At 40.9% G+C, this 14,687-nt stretch overlaps 1 protein-coding gene across 2 annotated transcripts in view; it reads right to left on the bottom strand.

The window, feature by feature from the left end:
• The window catches only part of DPYD (dihydropyrimidine dehydrogenase), a 1,157,760-nt gene extending 1,150,454 nt beyond the window's left edge, over nt 1–7,306 (bottom strand). The window contains exon 1 of one of the 2 annotated variants that reach the window (XM_045291907.1): nt 7,202–7,306. In XM_045291907.1, the coding sequence (XP_045147842.1) occupies nt 7,202–7,240 (39 nt within the window). In that variant the 5' untranslated portion in view covers nt 7,241–7,306. The remainder of the gene's footprint in view (nt 1–7,201) is intronic. The other variant, XM_045291906.1, reaches the window with a different exon arrangement.
• Nucleotides 7,307–14,687: the final 7,381 nt, after the last annotated feature.

The following is a 14,687-nucleotide window of genomic DNA, read 5'->3' as shown; positions in this document are numbered from 1 at the left end:
CAAAAAAGGATTTCAAAAAGGAAAAAGAAAAAAAATGTACCAAAGATTTCCAAAAGAAGGAACAGCTCGGTCTTTGAAGGAGTCCAGTCAGAGTGATGATGGCAACGAATGTGCAAATGTGCTTTACACAATTGATGTACGTATGGATTGTGATAAGAATTGTACGAGCCCCCAATAAAGTAATTAAAAAATATATAGATAGATATGTAATTGAGTATAAAGGAAATGCAACTTTCTCTACACTTTTAAGGACTGAAAGTTTCTGCCACTCGTATGTCATTGTGTCCATATAGCCAAGAGGCAGAGAAAATAAAGCGGTCAGCCCTACGTTTAGGGCCCCCTCTGTAAAAGTCTGTTGAAGTCCAGATTAGAGCAAATCCCTTATCAAATTTTCTGTAAGAATTTTTTTAAGCTGCTACTGGTTTTTTCTTTTCCAAAATTATCTTATTGGGCGTTAATACAGATACCATATCATTCCACAGTTCAAACACATCAAGCCGTGCTGTACAGCTGCTACCCCAATCAGTTTCAAAACATTCTTTGCCTTCCTGAACTCCTTGATATTAGTTCCCCTTCCCACCCCCCATCCCCCACCATCACCACTGTAACCCCAGAAACCCTAATTGCTGTGCCTATAGGTTCATCAATTCTGGGGTTCAGATACTGAAACAGAATATTTTATGATTTAACAGGTTTCAATCTCAATATCTTTTGTCTTTAGTGCTTCTACTTTTTATCTCTCAAATTTGCTCTAATTACTCCCATGCTGCCATGGCAGTCAGCCACGCTGCCCACACTGGTTCTCCATTCTCGGGCTATTGCCTATTCCTGCGAACTATGAAAACCAACCTAGTTGTTGTCAACTAAATTACAATGAATGACACCCCCATATGTTTCAGAATAGATCTACGCCCCACCTGGATTTCAATGGCTGTGATCGTTCAGAAATGGGCTGGCAGGTCTTCCTTTCTTTGGATTTACCTCCGAGTAGCCCGCAGCCTCCAACCTTTCAGTAGTAGGTGAGCAACCCGGAGGGGCTGGTCCATTTTGAGAGTGGTGGGGATGGTACAATTCTCCTTGATATGACTGAAAAATGGAGCTACTGAATTGGATGATAAGTAAGTTAAGTGCCAATAAAACTGCTGGGAACAAAAGAGTGGTAGATGTTGCACTCGAAAAGTTAAGGACAGACTTGATTGCTTACAAATCATCCCATTATATTAGCATTTGTCTCTAGATCATCGATGTATTCTTACTAATTTCTAATTGCAAATGTTCAGTGGATATTTTTTCTCTGATTTATCATATTTTTACAAGTAAGTGATGAGAAAACAGTATCTACTCTGATTAAGAATAAGAAAATCCTATCTAAAGATTCCTAATGACAAATTCATCATTACTCATTGTGATAGTTAAGGTTTTGTGTCAACTTGTCTGGTGAGAATTCTCAGTAATTTGTAGTTAACACCTACTAATATGTAATTTAACTAATCACAATGTAATTAAAGCTAATCAGTTGCTAGCCTCCATAGCGGGATAAGATCAGTTGAAATATAACACCCTCACTCCAGTCACAGGCCTTTTACAATAAAAAATAAAGTTTTCTAAGGGAGGAGGTGTGTCCTCCTTCCAATATAAGAACTCTGTGAAAAACCTTGCCTTGTTTTTTGCTGAATCTGTACCTGCATATGGTTATGCAACCTCTTTGGACTTGAACCAACAGCCTGCCAGTCCTGGGAGGCATCAGAGGCCAGCTGCTGACCTTGGATTTGTTTGACTCTGCAGCCACAAACCAGACGTACTAAACTTGGATTCATTCACCTTTGCAGCCACCAGCCTATGGTCTTCCTGCTGATCTTGAATTCATCATCCCTCACAACAACTCAAGTCAGGAGAAGCCTCCAGCTTTACATCTGACCCACAGACTTGGACGCTGCCTGGATTTAGGCTTGCCTGCTTCTATAACTGTTTTGAATCATTTTCTTGATTTCTCTCTATATATAAATATACATACACACACATATACATAAGCATCACCAGTTTGCTTCTCTAGAGAATTCAACATCAAACAGCCATTACTTTCTCGGTTTTTAATTAAAGTTGACTAAATTCATGCACCCGAGATAAAAAATTACAAAAACAACACAAAAATTGCAATGCAATATATATGAGCATGCTTATCTATAAAAATTAGCCATAACGTTGCCAGCTGTATCGTACACCTCATCCATGGACCTGGATGGATCCCAGCCACCACTGCGAACTGCAACTGCTCTGAAAAGAATCCATGGCTGGGGACAGAATGACAGAAAAATGTGGAACAAAACCCAAAGTCCTAAAGGCTTACTGGTGAAACAGCAGTAGTGAGACACCTGAGGCTGTGACTCTTAGTCACTCTACTGGTCTGGAACTGAACCTACCCCTGTGTGGGGGTGGGGTGGGCCGGGGACCTACACAATCATATGAGCTCAACAGGGCAGCGTTTACTTACTCCATGTAGACGTTTAGTGAGAAAAGAAGGAAGACTAACAGGGAGAAACTGGAGTGGATGATTGTACACTGAGGGAGAACAATGGATGAGTTGAGACAATACATATATGAATTATTTAATGCAAAACTGATCTGTTCTGAAAATCTTTATGTGTCACAATAAAAATTGTTTTTAATGTGTAGTGCCTTAAAAATGCAAGGAGCAATCAATGAACTCAAATAATTCTTTAAATCATCTAACAAAATTCTACCACCCAGCTAAAATCCTTAGAAAGGAGAAATCCTTTTAAAACTAAGCATGATCTAGAGAACAGCTTAAGGTAGTTAGAACCAATACGTTTTCAACAATACAAACTTTTAAAACAGTGTTAAATTTCAAAGTCAATTTTAAACACAATGCTTCAAAAGTCTGGGCAAGAGGGCAGTTCCACAAGATCTGTGATGCCCTATCCATAAAAGAATACCAAAAGGCGCTATTACGGAAGAGACTGTTATGTTCAGTATATATACATGACTATGTCTATATTGATCAGTAGCTATCCTCTTCGGTTCCTGCCAAGTTGAATTCTTCTCTTCCTTGAACGTCTATCTTACTCCTTCCCCAGGTGCAGCAGAATTATAAACATGCTCCTCTGTCATCTCTGTCAAGTCCGAAACCATATCTCAGGCCTTTCTTTTTTTAATTCTTGTTAAAAATCACTTTCTCTAAGTCATTTCTATTGTAGTCTATTTTTTCTCCAATGCAGTATTTGATAATCTTACTTTCTTAACTAATATAGACTATTCTCAACTTTCTTCTGAAATAAATATAATTCTTAATAACCTAGTCAACAGTGCAATGAATCAATCTCTTTGTTATCCAATGTGAACTTTAAAAATAAGTTATTATTTCTTAATACTCGGTACCTGAAAACTCAAGAGATGGGCTTTGATTTGGGAGCAGTTCAAATTAGCTGTAAATATTTATCAAAATTATTATTATTCAAAGAACAGTTGCATACATTTTCCATTAATTATATTCATTAGTTTCATAGTCTTCTTAATTTTCCATATTAAAGGTAGGAAGTAATATATCAAACAAAAGTGAACTCTTTCAAAATAAGTTTTACTTGCTTTTAAATGTGCAGATATTGTTATTATATCAGAAATCATTTCAAACTAAATTTAAAAATTCTGTTACATTCTTAATGGGCACCAGAAAAGTGTCCAATGTCCTATACTTACTCTTTTTGAAACCTTCCCCCCAAAATTTGTACACAAAGTCATTGTTGAAAAAATTCAGACTATATAAATAATAAACCCACAAAATAAAAATAAAATTTCAAAGTATATAGTTATTTCTAATGAACTTTAGGAGTACTAATTATATCCATCGAGAGAAAGATGAGGCTTTCTACTCCAGTAAAGAGTTAGTCTCAGAAAACCAAATGGGAAGTTCTACCCTGTCCTATAGGGTTGTTATGAACCAGAATCTACTCAATGGCAGTGAGTTTGGATTGATTTAGTTATATTCATGTCATTTATTTTGCTGAGAATATCGTATTTTTCTCTATATTTGTTTTATAACATGTTTGTCTTTTTTTCCTAGCAAGAAGCTGGTGACAGCTTGTTTGTTATATTACTATTATTATTTTCCTTACCTCATATGTATGCAAATGAGACTCAGGAAAACTAGCTTGCACACCCAACTTCACACAGTTAAAAGAGGTAGAGATAGACCACAACACAATGCAGTTCGCTCCAGAAGCCAAGCTTTGAAACCCATAACAAACATAACTTGTTTTATTTCAATATGCTTCACATTATTATTGGTTTGTTTGTTTTTTCCCCACAAATCGAAGATTTTCAGGAAATGAAATTTATCTTCACCATTTTTCAAACAGCATGTGCTCACTTCTTGTTTCTGTGTCACATTTTGGGAGTTCTCACAAGATTTCAGCCTTTTTATAATGCTTGCACACTTAATAGACTATCAACCACCACCACCCAATGCTGTCCTGTCGATTACATATAGTTTCCAAAGCTTTAAATATTTAAAGGAGCAAAATGCCTTGTCTTTTTCTTGTGGAGTGGATGGTGGATTTGAACCAATGATCTTATTGTTAAAGCTCAATGTTTAACACACTATATCTTAGTATCAACATAACTTTTATATGCACTAGGAAACCAAAAAGTTCATGTGACTCCCTTTATGGAGATATCTGCTTTAGGGGAATATTGGTTTTATAGACAATATTCTCTTTAGGGTAGCAGACCCTTTATAGTGGTGGTCTGAAAGCAAATTACAATATCTCTGAAGTAAACAAATAACCAAACCGAAACAATGTTCTACATTCTACTTCCAATGGAACCTCTATGATGATTTCAAAGACAAGAACAAATTTTGAGGGTCTACGACTAAGTAACACATTTTCTCTATGCATATCTTCCATATTTTAGTTTTGAAGTCCGTTAGCCTTCTGAACATTTTCCATGTGCCCAACCTTGAAAGCCTGCTGTGATACTGGCTTGAGGCTAGTAATTGAGAAATAAGCCCACAAGATAATTTTATATACCTCAATAACTCAGCACCCTCTATCCCCATGAAACAAAAATATATGTTTGGATGCTTCTCTGAAACCCAAGACTTTGTAGCTCATGGGGGAAATGAAATCATTATTGTAGGGGGCTGTAACAATCTTCTTCTCGTCTTTTCACACTGATCATGCGACTTCATACGTGTGTGTGCACGCGCGCTCGCACTCGCGCTCGCGCTAGTATAAAAAAGAGTAGATATTCACAGTCTGTTTCATACTACTATGTATCTATATCTTGGTGCTCTATGACTCTCAGAATAAGACAATGGTTAAAATCAGATCAATCTCCAGACAACAGTTTTAAAAGATTTGTTCAAAGAAGGAATATCTAATATATGCACTATAATTTTATAAGCATTTAAGCTTTCATGAATTATTCTTATTCTGTAACACACACAACAGTGAACTTTGGTGAGCTGGGATACACTGAGATGCCTATTCTTGAAGGAGGTCCTTTAGCTTTAATTTATTCTTTTTTACTTCATTATGTTTAATGATTAATTTCATGCTCTTCCATGCTATTTTAGCGCATGAACCATGGGTATCATTTTGAGAGATAAGTACAAGACTCAGTCAAGGAACTGACTGCAGTGCATGTGACACAGAAAATTGAAAAGTTTGAATAACACTCTTCTTGTACATTATAAATAACAGCAAGAAAAGTGACCACACAGAATAAGATTAGGTTGAGGTGAGTGAAATATGAGTCTTAAATGTTCTTGAAATAGCACATGGAATTAAACTGCTCCTTAAGTGTTCCATTGGGTCTTCCTCCTCAGGGAAATGTGAATAAGAACAGATTTCAAAGGTATTTGCAAGAGTGATACAGAGAAATATGTAATCCAGGTAGAGAACAGCTCATTGGGAAATCACAAAAGCCAAAAGCAACCCTCCACTTGACATTCAAATAAAAGATTCCGTCAATTCAAAGCCACAAGGACTAAATTGAATGTGAAAATAGGCAAATATGAAAAAACAAAAATAATTTTCAGCTGCTGACCCATGAATTATCTTAGAATTAAAGTATAAGTATATCGTGTTGTTCAATATCAAAATGCAAACTAAGATCAAGAGAAATCACAAGGAAAGAAACAAGATGAACACCGGATGGACTATGGCCCCTGTGGCTAAGCCTGCTGCTGCCTCGTCCAGCAGAACCCAAAGTTCCCTCAATCGGTGCAGGAACAAGTGTGTCAAAAGCAGCTATTCTGCAAACAGGTGGTTTTTAAACTTTTACTTCAGACACCAGAAAGAACCAGGAAAGGAACATTCTGTTATTTCTCAGGCACACATACACATGCACATACTACCGAAGCAGGAGACTCAAAAGAAGTGGGGGCGGGGGCGGCTGCTAAGAGCAGGTTGCTCAGGTGCACTGACTTGGGTTTAGTTAGTATCAGTGTTGATCTGCAATGTTCCCCATCTCATACGTAAAGGAAATGACCATCGTCTCTCAGGTAGGACTTTAGTCGCTGGAAGAGAGATGCCATTTTTACAAACATCAAGTGCCAGAGGAAATCAAACTGCTAGTAGGAAAGAAAAACGCCGTTCATGTGTTTCTGACAGAAAACTGCAATATTCGTGTTCTTGATACTTTGTTACATCCTTCTCTATGCTAATTCCTTTCAGGGAGCAGTTCTTGGGGCTCCGTGGAACTCCGCAGCTGACACACAGATCTCCTGTTTTCTCTTTACATACTACCTTGACAAATAGCCGGACTCGGTGGTATGGGAGGAGGCGAAGGCAGAGGGCAGGTGTTCCCAGACCACACGCAGGGAGTGAGGAGCGGGGTGAAGGGGTGAGGGAAGAGTGGGAACAGGCGCTCAGACCCTCCAGAGGACCGACCTCTGGGACGCCTGTGCTCCTTCAGACTCCAGCACTCAGCACAGGTGACAAGACAGACAGACTTCCTTAAGGTCTCTCCGAAGAAACCAAACAGGTGCCGACCCAGACCAGTCTCTTCTCCTCTAGTCTTCCCACGCGGACCCAGACCCCACAGATCTCCTGTCAGGCCCCAGCAGCGGGGTCAACTTTACCCACACTCCCTCTCGTCGGGCGCCGCGCGGCCACCCCACCCCTAAACCGAGGGGCTGCCCCCCACCCCAGCCCCTCCGGTCCCGGCGCGCAGTCCCCACCTCGATGTCCACTGCGTCCTTGCTCAGCACTGGGGCCATGGCGCTACCTCCTCTCTGGAGTTTCTGGACGCCAACTCCAGCTCCGCGTTCCGGACACAAACTGGAGTGACAGCCCCGCTGCCGCCGCCGTGCGGGCGTGGAAATCCCGAGCCCGGGGCGGCGGCGCGGCGCGGGGCGGGGCGGCTGTCTGGCGGCGACGCCCCAGGGGCGGGGCTGCGCGCCCAGTCTGGGGGCTCCCTGGGCGGGGAGGAGGAGGCGGGGCGGAGCCCCGGGAGGGAGCCGGTCTGCCCGCAGCCCCGCCCCACTGGCTCGTTTGCAGCGAGAACGCTGGCTGAGAGGCCTAGCTTGGCTTGGAAGGCAGAGGAGTTCGGATTTGAGGGACCCCGGGGTTAAAGGTAAAAGCAGACGGTATTCCAAGAAACGAATCGCTCCTTTTGTTCTTTCCGGACAAAACCTGCGATGGGCAGAGAGTCACCTACATTTTCAGGAACTCCTGGTGGCTGTTTATTCAATCCAATGAATAGGGGGGCAGAGCATTGGGCTGGTTACTATGGAGGATCTAAGAGTTTGAGTCTTCCCAGAATTTAGAGTCCGGGGAAGGCGAGGAGGCGGCAGATTGTGTACAACCAGAAGCAGCTGTAGTAAGTGCTCTGCGTAGTGTAAATTCGAGGTTGTATCTTTGCAGTGTGATCTCTTTGGAACGGCCACTTCATAGGAGTTATTATTATGAAATGCAGAGGCCCTTTTCAATCGTTCTTCTTCATGTTTTGCTCACCAACAGATGGTCACAAGGCAGAAAATAATTGCCTTATCTGTCAGGTTGTCTGGACTTCAGACTTGCCTTTTTATCTCTCCCTTCTCTCGTCTGCCATAACGCTTTCTGTTCCCAGTATCACATTTCCTCATCCGCGAGACCAGCCTATGCACAACCTCTTCATGATTACCCTTCCATTGCTTTATTATTTCATGTAACAAGATATTTAGTGAGAATCTGTGTTAGATTCGCTGGATTTAGCCCTCTCGAGCACACATGACTCTCATAATGCTGATAGTTATAAGCAAACAAAATAATAAGCGATTGTGAGATCTGTTTAGAAGATAAAAGAGAAATGTGACAAAGTAGCAGGTGGCAAAAATGATTAAACATTCTGCTACTAATGGAAACGTTTGCATTTGGCATCCACCCAGAAGTTCCTCTGACCTGCTTCAGAAAGGTCACGGCCTTAGAGAACTCAGAGTGCAACCCTGCTGCGAAGCACATTGGGTCTTCATGAGTTAGAATTACTACGTGCAGAGCTGTTTGGGGTGTTGAATCATTGAACCGTTGAAAAAGGTTTCTCTGAACAAACATTACCTTTCAGAACCTAACACTAGGAAATGGATGCATTTCTCCTTAATAAAATAATATTTTTAAGAAAAATGAGAAAGTGAAATACAGACCACTGGTGGCACTGTGACTGCATTGGGCTACCAACCACAAGGTCAGCCTCTCAAACCTACCAGTGGCTCCATGGGGAAAAGATGAGGCTACTTGGTCCCATGAAGATTTATGGGACTCATGCACAAGGGAAATGCTACTGCCCTATCTTCAACAGGTGTTGTTTTTTTTAATCCAACATTGGGGCCATTGTGTAAATACACCTCACTGAGGGTGTTGTTTTGATAAACTTACACTCTAGCTTACCAAGCAGGAAGCCTCTCTTCATCACATGCCCAATGTACATGAGGTGAAGTCTCATCATCCTCCCCTAATAGGAGCACTCTGGCTATATGTCTTTAGAAATAGGTGTATTTATTCATCTGGAAATCCATCTCACAGAAAAAAATACAACTCACTGCAACAGAGTGAATGCCGACTCATCCTGACCCTGTAGGACAAGATTGAGTGGAACTGCCTCTGTGAGTTTCCAAGAATAGAAAGCTTCCGCTTTCTCACATAGAGCAGCTAATGGTTTCCACACTGCTGACTTTGTGATTAGCAGCCACCTCCTTGGAAGTTCATGGTGTGGTTAATATTCTTGCCAAATCCATAATGTCAATTCATGAATTATTCTGTATTATTCCTTATTGATTTTCCGGTTTTCCCTTGCTTTTGGGTTGTTTAAATTTTGCCTTGTTTAGAGTCAGGCTCACTTTTGTCCTCAAAGGGACATCTTTGCTCTTGAAGACTTTAAAGAGGCCTTTCACAGAGATTTGCCCACTGCAGTGCATTCATTGATTTCTAAAATACCACTTCTGTGAGCATTCATTGTGGATCTAAGTAAAATTAAATCCTTGACAACTTCAATCTTTTCTCCATTTATCATGATGTTATTGGTCCAGTTGTGAATACTTTTGTCTTCTTGACATTGAATTGCAATCCCTACTGAAGGTTGCAGTCTTTGACCTTCAGCAACATGGCCCTCAAGTCCTCCTCACTGTTGAGTAAACATGGCTATCTATATATCAAAGGTTGTTAATATGCTTTCCTCTAATCGGATGCTGAGTTTTCTGCATGTAGTCTACCTTCTCGGATCATTTTCTCAGTATACAGACTGAATCCACTTCTATCACGTTAAGCTAAATTAGAACCACCCTGTATAGTTTGTTTTCTTTCATAGGGTCCATTTTTTTTCTTTCACAGCCAGAGAAACTCTTCATTTGAATATGACTTTTTAAATAGCTGCTACAGGAAGAGATAGCTCATATGTGATTTGGTTCCCAACTGGACACCCAGCTCCTGACTTAGAACTGAAATGCAGGAGCCCAAGGACCCCTGGTAAATGAATGAACACAGTAGTTCCTGGGGTTGCCTTATGCACCAGGCAGTTCATCTTACTTCACTCTACCATGTATTCCTCTCAGTGTCTCACCTATTGCTGAGAGATACATCACAATATCCATCAGTGAATGTCTGGTTAAAATGTATCACATCAACTGCTTCTCTTTTCATGGAAAATTCTCCCAAATCAAAATTCCCTTTATAGAGCTCTTGCCATTCTTACCTCACCCACCTCCAAAATTGCTTCACAGTTATGTTTATTCTCTGGGTTACTGATGAGAGCACCAGGAACTTCCTTGCAAGATGCTGGACCACCTTACAAACATTGAACTACCTTGCAAGATGAGGAACCATATTAAAAACTGGAGCAACTGACTCTATATTGAAATGACTTAAAATGGAACATAAAAATGCTGGCTCACTCAGTTAAAGTAAACAATCCAGAAAGCATGCACGAAAACCATAGCAACATGCACCCCAATATACCTGGGGCACCTGGATAAGACATTGGCTGCATGCAGCGGAATTTCCAAGATGATGTCAAGGAGCAAGCGAGCTGTTCTATAAAAGACCCGTAGAGAGACTGAACTCAGAGAGCTAGGAACCAAGGGGAAGACACGATCTTCTGCTCTCTCCAACTCTACCCGGTGAGTACACCAATGATGGCCATGCCTATTGGGATGAAAACTGATGTGAGATTTTTATCCAATGAGTAAGCTAAGTTCGAGACTGTTATACTGCTTGGTGTGTGTTTGAGGTGAATAAACCGAGCATTCGAAAATGTCAAAGAGCTTTAAGTAATTATTGATCATGCCGCTCATGACAGTTACACATATACATACACATAAATACCTATTTTATGCATGTACTCCCTAGTCCTCATGTGTCTTATTACCCAACATTTTGCATTTACAGTAAAAGAAAAAAAATTCCAGCATCCCACTACTGATGAAGAGTATAGGGGAGAGGAAGACTGAAGGTGGAGGTCAGCTTTGTGAGAAGGAGAGAGGTCGGTGAGTCATACTCCTAGGTTGGGTAAGGAGACCTATGGTTAGTACTCCAGGGGGCTCACAAAAGGTAGGGGGGTGGGGCGCCACAGAGGCAGTGGGAGCTGGGACTACAGGCATCAGGTGGGGCACTGATAAGTCGTTTTATATAAATAGTGCTCTCTTCTATGTCTGCAGGCTCCTCTAGTCCCAGGTGGCCAGTTTCGCCTATCTTCAGACCCACGAGCTGCCCAGTGCTAAGGTTCACCTCAGGGGGATGGACCAGTATTGTGGAGAGGCACAAAGCAAAGAAGCCTGGAGCATGATTAGGTGATGGTGGGCTCCTGATGCTCCGGAGGCAGTGGTCTACCACAGTACCACCACCAACCCCAACCCTGCAGGCTCTTCAGTGATGGAGAATGAGTCTGGTGGGAGGAGAGGCACACTGCATGGCAGCATGCATCCTGAAACATGCAGGAGCCATTGAAAAGCACTGAGCTGAGTGAGGGGAGCACACAGCCAAAGACCTTCTGAGTCCCCCATATCTCAGATTCTCCATAACCCCTGTTCTTTGGAATTTAACCCTGCTGATAAATGAAACCTGAATATATACATACCAGGAGACTTCAAAAGTTCATGGAAAAACAGATTTGAAACATAATGGAATCTTTTTCAAGAATTTTTTAAAGCCCCATGCAGATACAACTAAATATATTTTCATATATACATCCATTGATATCACACAATTATTTATAATATTTTATCAGTAAAGTTCACTTTCCTAATCTCTAGGGATATAGGTTAGTGCTTTTGCACATTTCAATATAATACAAATCTTTTATGGCTTAGTAATCCATATTCAAAGTTATCCTTAAGATGTAGACATTTGCTTCCATCTTTATTTTCTATGATTATTGGCCCCTTAGACCACCATAGAAGATAGTGAAAAATAAACAGCCTTTCCCAAGATGAGAGTTTCATCCGTGAGAGTCAACAATTAAACAAAATTCTGACGCTCTTTTGCTATCTCCCCTCCCCCAACATCACCAGACAGATGCATTTTGTTCTGGGAGACTTAATTAAGGCATCTAATCATATTGCTCATATGCCACACCTATACGCTGTGATCAGTGATTGAATCTAATAATGTTTTAAATCCATTGAAATTCTACATTAAACACAGTTGTACCTGTAAATAATCCAAGCTGTTCCAAGTGTACTGCAAATACATTCACACCACACTTTTTGAAAGTTGTAAATGATGATGGCATTTGTCCAGCTGTCCCTCCGTCTGGAGGCGTAGTCAAACATCAGGTGTTAATTTTCTCTTTTTGTCGGCTCTGGAGGGCCAGCTTGTTTAAGAGTGAACAAATTTACCAAAATACATCTCAACCTAACCATTAACACTACTCAAGTGAATCATCTTATTACTGTGGCCATCGTCAAAAGGAAGGCTTCTGAGTCATCTCTCATTTTACATGAAAAAAATGATTCAAGAGCACAAATTTCGAAGCACGATAAAATGTCCTCTTTCCCTTGGCTTTAATTTCTCCCTGTAGCCTAAAGGACGGTTGACAGACGTGTGACTCCTTGCTAGCTGACTCTCTCTGAGTAAGTTAGAGGCTTTGCTGAGCCGGAGGCTACTTTTCTCGGTTGAGTTTGCACTCTCAAATTCCTACCTATCCAAACTGACCATGAGGGTAATGACAAAAAAATAAATAAATCTTTTAGATTCAAGTATTTCTAGTACTCCTACTCAAAAGAACTTTAAGCCTTACGTAAGTTGCTGTTTCATAGATTTGCTTTCCTCACGTGTACCCAAACCACCAAATTCACTGCTGTGGAGTTGCTCCTGCCTCCTGTCAACACCACAGGACAGAGGAAACTGCCTCGGTGGATTTCTAAGACTTCAAGTCTTTATGGCAGGAGAAAGCCTTCCCCCCTGCGAGCAGCTGGTGGGCTCACACCGCTGACCTTGCAGTTAACACCTTAATGTGTAACCCACTGTGCCACCACATGAATGTCATGGTATGCAAAAAAAAACAAAACAAAAAACCCACAAGTATTATCCAAAACGCCAGTATTTTTACCCTAGAAGGTACAGCCAATTTACTCACTCCGAGTCAAGGGAGGAAAGGGAAGTGTTCATTTAGAAGGTACACCAGAGGAGGAGACCACAGCAGTGCAAAACAGACTGTCTTGGTGGTGTCCTGTTTGATAACAGTATCCATAGAGAATGGATACCTTTGCCTTTGGAATTTACACTTTGAGGAGTCTCGTACAGATGTTTTAACTCAGATTGCTTGGTAACCTGAGTGAACCACAGGTAACAACTGCTGACCAGAAACAAGCAAACAGAACAATAAGGTTCATTAAGTCTTAGGTCAGTGGTTCTCAACTGTCCCAATGCTGTGACTCTTTAATACAGCTCCTCATGTTGTGGTGACCCCCAACTATAAAATGATTTTTGTTGCTACTTCATAACTGTAATTTTGCTACTGTTATGAATCATCATGTAAATATCTGATATGCAGGATGTATTTTCATTGTTACATATTGAACATAATTAAAGCATAGTGATTCATCACAAAACAATATGTCATTATATATTGTGAAATATTTAGTCTTGAAGTCATGTGTAGCATGGGTAACAGTCTTCACGCTGGGTACTCGTGTGGGCAGATCTGCATGTGGGCGGACCCAGCTGGAGACTGATAGAGGAGCGGTGTCTCAGTTCCTAAAACCATCAGAAAATATGTGTTTTCCGGTGGTCTTAGGCAACCCCTGTGAAAGGGTTGTTTGACACCCAAAGGGGTCATGACCCACAGGTTGAGAACCGCTATCTTAGGCCAATCTCAGGATGTCTTTCTTGACTAACTAGGGGGCACGGCCAATTTTCAGGTAAATAAAAGATGCTTAGCCTTATCAGGCCCTTTTAGATGACGTCCACATCCAACCTGCTTGCTTTTGAGCAATGCAGCAAGTTTAAAAATTCCACAGAGACTGCATTGCGTAAAGTACTCTGAGTCAACTGCATTTTGTAAGGTTTTTTCCTTTCTTTCTTTTAATTACAGTCAGTAAAATAACTTGGGTTCCACAAGTACCACAGAGAAACTAAAACTCCCTCTCCAGATTTGTTCCACAGCTTGTGTTGAGTACTGTTGGTTAAGTCGCTCAGATGGGCATTAGCAGTACCTCCAAGGACAAGAAAGACTGCCCCTGCCATCACAAGCCTTAAGCCCTGAGCTGAAAACCACAGCTGTGATCAGTGAGTTTGAGGAAGTCGTTTAACTGAATGAAGTATGTGAGAACCAAATTTCAAAATGCATGTAATAGCATTTTATACATTTTAAAGTGCCATGCAATCTCAGTTAGATATTAAAAATTAAAAGATATCATTTTCCAATGCTCACCCTTTGGGGGGTGAAATGTCATTAGTTCATGATTGACGGTGAAAGAGTTGGGTAACATGCAGTTTGAGCTAAAAGTTTGCAGACTTCTCTGACTTAAAATGGTGAAAACTATCCTCTAGAGTCTAGAAAGCTTTTTTCCTGAAAGAATTTCTATCAGTACTTAGAAGCCCTTTCCCAAAACTTGTTTCTCTCTCACCATCAAAAAGTGAAAATAATTTCAGCATCTGGCATTTAAAACTGTCTTTGTTTTTTCCACTGGAATTTGACTGTTTCGTGTTCATTTATCTGAGGTTCAAGGGAATCTTGCATAAACTATGCATTGTCCC

Source organism: Echinops telfairi, unplaced genomic scaffold, assembly GCF_000313985.2.
Source record: "Echinops telfairi isolate 266 unplaced genomic scaffold, ASM31398v2 ScPeMD7_443;HRSCAF=831, whole genome shotgun sequence".
Taxonomy (NCBI): domain Eukaryota; kingdom Metazoa; phylum Chordata; class Mammalia; order Afrosoricida; family Tenrecidae; genus Echinops; species Echinops telfairi.
The sequence above is the reverse complement of the archived record's forward strand: the minus strand, read 5'-3'. Positions and strand labels throughout refer to the sequence as shown.